This window comes from Fundulus heteroclitus, chromosome 9 (genome assembly GCF_011125445.2).
Source record: "Fundulus heteroclitus isolate FHET01 chromosome 9, MU-UCD_Fhet_4.1, whole genome shotgun sequence".
NCBI lineage: Eukaryota > Metazoa > Chordata > Actinopteri > Cyprinodontiformes > Fundulidae > Fundulus > Fundulus heteroclitus.
The window spans coordinates 13,006,705-13,015,998 of NC_046369.1; the positions used below are offsets into that span (position 1 = coordinate 13,006,705).

Below are 9,294 nucleotides of genomic sequence, written 5' to 3' on the forward strand. Positions count from 1 at the left end.
TACAGCACATATGTGAATCCCGGAGAGATCTGTTGATCTAAAAACCCGATAATTTAGTCCAATTGTTTTCCACACAAACACGAATGTTTGTCTTTAAAAAAAATCCATGTTTTATATTGTATTTTATTTTACAGGAATTACCTCAGATATCTGTAATGCTGCATTGCATTTCCTTCCTATTTTTCTTTATTTGGTGCTACAATTCCAGTGCTTACATTTCTTTTAAAATGGAGTCTAAAGCAATTAAATGAAAGTCCACAGGGTGCAAACTTTATTACCGTTGCAGCTGACATCATATCAAACGCTGGCAGCTTCACAGCAGAGCTACTATTATCTGGAGAAAAACTAAGATTGAAGGTTTTAGAATTATTTCATCTGAATTTGGACCGTTTTGAGTTTGTATATAAATGGAAGTGGGTCGGACCGGTTTGCCTTTGAGATGCCCTTTGTTGTTTTGACGTTACATACATAATTCCCGCATGGGCACTATTAGGAGTAATGACTTCAAAATTTAATAGATGGGTTCATTGCCGTGCAGTGTTGCAAAGGATTGTTTTCTACATTACATTCTGATTGTTATTTCTAAGAAGCCCATCCCTTGGATGTTTTTTGTTTGTTTGTTTTGTTGTCCAATGTCTGATTATTGGCTCCGGGGACTGGGGTCCGTTTCAGGACCGTGGATAGCAACTGAAGCCCCTCCGGAGAAGAATTATTAACAAGCTGCGGGAACGTGTCCCGTCAATAGTTCTCTATTTCTGAGCAGGAAAAAAAGTGAAGAAAAACAAGTTTAATTCCCCTTCTTGTTCTTTTCTTTCTTTCTTTCTTTATATATATATATATATATATATATATATATATATATATATATATATATATATATATATATATATATATATATCAAAACAATTTCACCATGGTAACATAGGGTGACAATAAAGTTTATTGATTCCCGATTCCACAGTGCAGACATCTAATTAACATTTTTTCTGCATAATCACTAGTCTTTTAAAGAGTATTCCTTTGTATTCCGGTTTTATAAATGGCGTAAGCCGATTTCATCACATTATAATTAACGTGTTTATCTGTCATGTTTATCGTGATCATGGCAACATAATTTAGCAGCAATCATTCAATTTAAAAAGATCTCATACCTTCTTCTGGATAAAATCAAATGATATATAGTGCTTTACAGTAACATTTAGACTTTTAGTCTGACTCAGACCTTTTTTTTTGGCGACCCTAAAAGCCAACAAAGTTGCTTGTTTGACATGTGGCATGAAGACTAACAAATAATGCTCTATTGCGATAAATGGCGTTGTGATGCATGGTCTCAGTGTGCGCTGGGCACTTTATATAGAAAAAGACCAACCTATGGTAATTTTCAAAACATCGTTATGTTTATGTTTAATATTCACACTTTGATTCAGTATTTTAATTTTATCGTGATCGTGTATTGCAATTATGTCTCCCTCAAGTTATTTCTTTTCTCTTAGAAAACACTAAAATGTACGTAAAACTTGGTTGTACTAAATTAGACTAACATGATTTGAAGCTACACTTCCAGCATCAGTAAGGAGCCACATGATGGGATTCAGCAGCAGGTGCTTCATCTTCATCTCCCTCCATAACTTATGTGCACCTGTTCCCCTCGGCCAATTCCCTTTAATTTCTTCAGTGAAAAAGTCACCAAACATCAGTGTCCCATTGTTTCACGTTTTTATTCATAAAAATATTGAACATGCATCTGTCAATGAATCAATCAACACTCCAGTCAATCAGTCATTAAAAAAACATTTCCATGTTTCCATGTATTTTCTGGGGCAGCCGCATAAATGCAATACGACTTTGTCAATATTTAATATATTATACATATTATACATTACAGTAGTTCATACAAAACTTTAAAATATAAATAAAGTTACATATATATATTAAGAAACAAAAGAAATGACCAATGAACCGTAGATACATGAAGACAAACACAACTAACGCACATTCTCACACACGGACACACACACACACACACACACACAGAGAAAAAGCTGATGACACTATTTTTAGTTTGTCACCACACAGATTTGTTTTGCCAACACAAAGCGTTTGCTTTTGACTCTACAGTAGTTTGGTCACCATGAGTCCAGCACAGTTAAATAAGTGAAGCGCTGGAGGCTGAGATTGCCCATCTCAGCCTGTGTTTTTTTTTATGACAGCAGAGAGTCTATGTGGAAGCCTCTGGTTCTGCTGGGCACCTTGAAGGTGGCCGCAGGTGCGGCCCTGCCCGCTGCTGTTGCCAGCAGGTACGGATCCCTGCCAGGCTCTGTGCTGCCGTACGCTGCCTCGGACAGATATGTATGGTGGACCGGATAGTTCAGAGCGTATGGCAACGTGTGGGCCCCTGGGGGCCAGTACATCCGCGGGGTGGGGTTCTGTGCGTCTGGGTGGTGCTCCTCTCTTCTGATGAACGGGGTGCTGAGGATGCTGTCTATGGCAAAGGAGCTGGAGAACTTGGCCCCCACTCTTTCCTCCGGGGCGGGGAGCCGGGTGTCCTCACTCAGCATGTCCGGGCTCTCCTGCTCCTTAGGGCCCCTCTTGGCGATGCGCTTCCTCCTGCGCCGGAAGACCCCATCAGCAAAGGTGTACTCGCTGTGCGGGTTCAGCATCCAGTAGTTGTCCTTCCCCCAGGGCCTGGACGGGTCCCGGAGCACTTTGAGGAAGCAGTCGTTGAGTGACAGGTTGTGACGCACGGAGTTCCTCCAGCCGGTGTAGCTGCCGCGGAAAAACGGGAACTTCTTCATCAGATAGTCGTTGATCTCTGCCAGGGTCAGGCGACCGCTGCTGGACTCCCGGATGGCCATGGCGATGAGGGCGATGTAGGAGTACGGGGGCTTTGGTCTGCGGGTGTAGGGCTTCCCTTTGGCGCTCTCGCTGCCTCCTTGAGTGACAGGTGCCGGGCTGTTTGCCACGCAGTCTCCGTCTGAGCCGAGCTCATCCCCGGACAGAGGAGAGGGAAGCCCTCCGTCTGGCTCCATGCAGAGCTCCAGCGGCTTCTGCGCAAAGTGGTGCGCGGAGAAAACTTCTAGTTTCATCTCCTCCCAGCAAAAAAAAATCAAACAAACAAGAAAAGTCGGAGCTTGTGTCTCAGCTGATCAACGGAGCAGGTGGAACTGTCCCGTCAGCCGCGTCGGGGGTGTTTATCAGGTGTAGAAGTGCTGCAGGCGGTGTGGAGCTGCAGAACACGAATCTGTCTCCCGAGACGCGCTTGTCTTGCTTAAATATTATGCCTCCACAAGGGACAGCCCACGGGCGGGGTTTGCACGTCAAATCCATTGAAGCGGCCGAGGTATGTATGTAGCAGTGACGTGCATTCAAGGCAGGCAGACGAGGCTCTGCCTCACCTGTATTCATAAGAAGTAAAACCCCAATGAGAAGAGAAAAAAAAAACATTTCCACCCAACTCCTATAGACTAGTGTATGATTTCAGCATTTTTATGGTCAGATATTCAGAATATCAGAATTTGCGCATTGCTTTTTCAAATAGATGGCAGAAGGTGAGGTGAGGGAGTGACGCGCTGTTTACGGTGTACCTTTTAGGACACCATCTGTGGCTTCCTTCTGGTGGCGCTGTGTCACACGCCGACTGACTGGTGCAAGCGGCTGGCGCATGTCCACTTCTGTCACTCTTTATATCAATATCCATGCAGGATTACACTTGCACTACACATGCTGACGTTACACAGTCTGTCTAATATATTAAATTAAATCATAATTGTTCGTCCTCATTGCCATAAATGCACAAGGGAAATGCATGGGGTCATGCAAAAAGTACCGCACCGCGCTGATGGGGGCAGTGCCGAGCCCCAGGGGCACAAGTGGATGTAACTGGGGCTCTTCTTCTATGCAGGGTGTGTGTGTGTGTGTGTGTGTGTGTGTGTGTGTGTGTGTGGGGGGGGGGGGGCTAGGGGTTAGGGTTAGTCTGTAACAGCACACTAAACCATTCTTTTCAACCTGTGTGCGCCCAAAAACACTGGTTGAGTTGGTTGGGCTACAAGAGGCCGCCTTTTCTGATTTCCAAGCCTTTTATTTTCAAAACCTGACATTGTCTGGACCAACACAGAATATCGTGACATCATTTACCAATGGGTCTCAGCAAACATGAAGGATCGGCTACTGACATTTAAAGCCAGATACTGAAAATGTTTGACATCCACACTTGACCAATGCAACTTGGCTACACAGACTTCATCTACAAATACAGACATCACCCCCCACACCCCAAAAAAGAAACTTTACATAGAAAGAAAAAATCTAATTTGACCTTATGTAAAATATTCGTCTGTCTTTCTTGGTAATGTATTGTTAAACAATATGGTATGGAATAAAGTATCATTGACAGCTTTGAAAACAACGACATGTTTTAATCAGCGTCAGAATTAATACAAGCTTCTATTTTAGGTTCATATAGTTGTGCAACTGACTCCAGAGTGAATCATCAGTCGTGACCTTCACGTCATGGTAAATCGATGGACTGTATGTTCACAATTAGAGGCTGGCATGCAACATCTGGGAGGAGGAGAACAACAGAACAGGGTGGATAAAAGAAGCGAGACAGGGCAGGGACGAATATGTTCACAGTCAAAAGCATATTGATCTATCTGATTATTTTAATGAAGAGGACAAGGTTAATTTGCATCAAACCACCAGACAGATAAAGAAAGACAGACAGATTTTGACCAGATAAACAGACAAGCCTGCTTGTGTTTTTTTTTTTTTTTGTTACCTGAACTGCTGTCACCCTTCACCGGAACGAGGAAGAAAGGAAATCCCAACACAGATATTAAAGAAAAGATATTTGGATGGCATCCACATAACACACAAGCGCTATGTAAATCCACAGCTTAGCCAACAAGATGTAGAGAATGAGGAAAAAAACTCACTCACTGACTGTCTGAGAGGTCACCTTAAGTTCAAGGAGGGGGGGGGGGGGGGCAATTAGACATTCAGCATTTTTACTAAATGGCAGCCAGCATTTTATTTAAAACTGTAACGGTGACTGAAGGCACGAATTGACCTCTTTTCAATTAGTTTCTCTCTCAATGCTGAGGAGCAACTTGGTCTCTTTCTCTTCCTTATAGAGCACTATTTACATGAGTCCAGGATTCAGCTGTCAGACATACATATGGGATACTTTATTATACAGAGCATTTAATCGTGAATTCACTGCCTGCAGGGTGCCCATGTCATCTGGCTGCAAAACAAAGCCGACATCATTACTCTTCCACCTTCATGCTTGATAGTCTGAGGCGTTTGTGCAATTTTCAGTGATGCCAAACAACTCCACTTTGGTCTCACCTGTCCATTAGGCATTGCTCCCGAGGCCTGGGAATTCATTCAGATGCAAGTTTGCAAACTGAAGTTGCGGTGCCAAATGCTCTTCAGAGGAAAGAGGCTTCTACCTTCCCAATTTAATAACCGTTGTATCATGAATTTTAACGTTTAATAGGCTGAGGCTGGTCCACTTTGTAAAGGAGGTTATTGGTGGGTTGTTTTTGTGTGCACTTTCTTTGAGCAGTTCATAGTCTTTACTTGGGGTGAACACACTGTCCCGCTGCTTTAAGTGTCTTTAATATGATTTTCTTTTGCTCAGCAAAGTAAAGGACTACAAGTAATTTGGAAATTGCATAAGTCCCAGCGAAAATCGCTTCTTCAAGGTTATTGCTGACGTCATCTGACTCCTGCATGCTCGAGAACAGCAGACTGGTTTTCACGGAAGCGATCACACTAAAGATTATTAATCTGTCAAGTACATTTTTATCAGCAGTACCTTGCTGTTGCTTTCTGTCCTAAATCACCCCCCCCCCCCGCCCCAGGCAAAATGTTTCCATTTTAATTTAGATTTTTGATTGCTCTACCATTAATTTGTGTAATTGTTTGCGTGGCTTTGTACTTTTAGTTTTAATTTTAGGTTTCAATGAATTCAGAACCTACTAAAGACGACATTATTTGATCAAAACTCAGATGTGAAACTGAAGAAATGAACGAGGGTGTGTCCTCCTTTTACCATGGCTAGGGTTGGCTGAAGAAATGTGTCATAAGGCCTAATTTAAACATTGTATAATATGTTTCAGAGCAGTTTAAGTGCACTGTAAATGTACAAAAGCTGGATCAGAACTGGAAGGAAACTGTTGCACTTTTGGGGAAGATGAATTACTTTATTACTTTATGGGCAATAATTTGGATTAACTTATCAGTCACGTTCCTTTTGATTACGTACCTTACAGGGCTTGACATTCACAATTTTCCCTCGTAGATAAGAGTGAGTCTTTTTTTTTTTTTAAGTCCACAAAAAGTAATTCACATTAATCAATGAAGGTGGCTGTTGACTCACTCTTATCGCTGCAGCAACGGAAACCTTAAAAACTCTACAGTAAAATACATGAACAGACGACTGGATCCTCAAGTGTTTACAAGGGCGGCTCGGCCCATAACTGGCTGACCAGGTTGGTGGTTAGCCAACCAGATGGGTGGTTAGCCAGTTATGGGCCCCGCCCGGGCCTTTCTGTTTGGATTCTGCACCTTCTCCTCCAGCATGCACGGGCTTTCGCTGGGTTCTCAGGTTTGAACAACTTTATCATCCTGCTCCCTGGTGGTGCCATTGAGCAGAACATCACTGCCAGTTCATGTGTTCTTCAAACGCCCAACGGCTTTAAATGAATGAGACATACAAGGTGAATCTGATGCGTAAAACACATTTCCACATTGCCTTTAAATGTTCAAGACATTCATTAACTCATTTGAAATAATTACCAAAATACTAGAACCAAATTTATTGCGTTCCCCTTGCAGCAAGCTGAGTTTGGTCCTTTTAACATGTAGCTGAAAGGACCTTTCGTGGCCGTGTTTTACTTTTGTTTTCTGAAATCTCACAGGGACCATAGCTGGAATAGGTTTTACGTAAACCCATGCCACTAACGCCCGTAAACCAACCCTTAGTGGTATTAACTCCTCTCCTGTCATCACCTCAGCCGGGCTGACAAAGCAGGCAGCGCATAGTTAACATGAGTTATGAGCTTCAGTGTAGTTAAACTGTCGTCTCGGCCACTCCTTCTCCCTCAGCTGTTTATAGGGGACCCTGAACACAAACTTTGTCCCTTCCGTTACTACTATGCATTTACACCTACATATTACAAAGAGAACATTGGATTGAATATATAGCTACAGTATGTTGTGGCCACTATAAACATCCACAGCCCTTAGAAGAGCAGACAGGTTTAAGCTGCGCAGCATCCCGGGGATGTTTAAGTTTATCCCTTTAGAAACTCGTGAAAGGCCAGATTACAGACAGTATTCTGAACGGTTTCATTGTGGGCCTGAAAGCAAGCAGAGTTTGTAAGGGTCCAATTTAAAGCGGGCTCTTTGCTAAATTCTCTATGATGAGTAGACACAACAACCGTTCAATCCTTAGGTTTAGAGGCCTTTTTGTGGCTGAGTGATTCATTATTCTAAAAATGGTCAGCTACTTGTCTGAGAAGGAAGGAAGAAAAAAAGCAGCTAAAAGTCAAACGAAAACCTCACGTGTTTCTGAGTGTCCTTATCGCTGCCTGTTTTGCAGGATGATGAATGACTGAGGAATCAAAGGCAGTCAGATATCAAAGTAAAATCTTTTAACTCTGTTTTTTTTTTTTTCTGGAGTAGCTGAGAGTTGGAAAAAAAAAATACACAAACAAAATCATTTTCACGGAAACTCATGAGGACAACTGCTGTGAGGCTAAATCCTGAGCTGAGGAAACCGTCATTATCGCCGCGCAGAGGAGGCGCAGAGAGAGACGGTCCCACACAGCTTGGCTGATGGTGGGTGTTGCTGTAATGTTTGTTTTTTACATTTCTTTGCAAAATTGCTGTGAAGCTGGATTTAATTTCACTTTCTCTGCCAGAATGACTGTACACACACACACACACACACACATGCACACACACACACACACACACGCACATATATGCTTTAAAGAGAGCACACCTGTTCTCAGTTTGATCAGCGGTGGAAAGGCAGCTTCCCAGCAGGTATCAGTGCAGTATCACATTATCCTTCCCACTTGGATTTTTGGGTTAAGGTAGATCTAAATCTGTCGCAAATTTCAAGAAGTAAAGTGTCAGGATTTCAACTTCAGGTTCTGCTGATATACAGTACTATATGTCTTGCTACTCTTTGAGGATGCATTCGAACTGCTGATTTTTATCTAATGTGGCCAAAAACAACAAACTGCTGCAAACGATTTTCAAAAAACAAGAACTGGCTGACAAAGTTTTAATTTATTGGCAATTTTCTACAATCTACAGATCCAGACACAAATATGCATAGATCCCCTTTAATATTTGCTTAAATGTCCCTTGGCCATTAACAAGGCTTTCCCCAACATTTCTGGATAAATATTTTAGAATTGGCAGAGCTCATTTAAACTAGCTAGTTTGCTAGCCCAGACCTGGTTTTAACCATAGTTCAAAGACATTTTAATAGAACTTAGATCAGTGCTACCCCAAAAACTTATAATTAGCCTCTTTCCTCTATCCCAAACCCAATTCTGATCTTATTGTCTTGTTAGAAGCATGCAGTTGAATTTGGAGGAATGGGGAATACTGGGGAATACTGGGGAAATATTTCATGGCATGAAAAGACAACAATTGAGCTGTTTGTTCAAAATCACAAGAACAAATCACAGGAGTCGAGTCTTTCAAACCCAAGAATGCTGCGCCAACAGTCAAGCACGGCAGTGGTAATATTATGCTAAGGGAGTGTTTATGAACTGAACAATGAAGAAGGAAAAATACCTCAAAATGATTTTACTTCACATCCACCCAACAGGTAAACAACTGTTACTGGGACTCAACTGGGCGGGTGTTACAACAGGATGATGATTCCCAAACACATCAAAACAAGGCAGGCAAACATTAAAACTCGCTGACATCAGCCCCATGAAAGTTAGAAACTTTTGCCGGAAAACCATTTTTGTGTGAATAAACGAACTAAATAAACTGTTTGCAAGAAATGTGCAATATCCTGCTAGAATTAGTAGTCTCCCAGTAGCTTCCTTAAGCTATTATTTAGGAAGGTGCATGTATGGTACATACAAATGTTGACTCTGTGTAGAGTAGAGAAAATCTCTGATCAATGCAAACTTTTCAACATGATTTCCCCCCCCCCCAAAAAAAAAAAAGTTATTGAAGGTGTTTGTTGTGTTGTCATTCCACACAGAAAAAAAAAGCATAATCAAAATTACCATAACATTCATGCCCAGGAGA

The 9,294-nt window shown here is 42.0% G+C and overlaps 1 protein-coding gene across 1 annotated transcript; it reads right to left on the reverse strand.

Moving 5' to 3' along the window:
* Positions 1 to 2,194: 2,194 nt before the first annotated feature.
* Positions 2,195 to 3,242, reverse strand: LOC105932892 (forkhead box protein Q1). Its single transcript, XM_012872207.3, has one exon. The coding sequence runs from the start codon at positions 3,084 to 3,086 to the stop codon at positions 2,202 to 2,204; it is 885 nt and encodes a 294-aa protein (XP_012727661.2). The 5' UTR covers positions 3,087 to 3,242; the 3' UTR covers positions 2,195 to 2,201.
* Between the last annotated feature and the right edge of the window lie 6,052 nt (positions 3,243 to 9,294).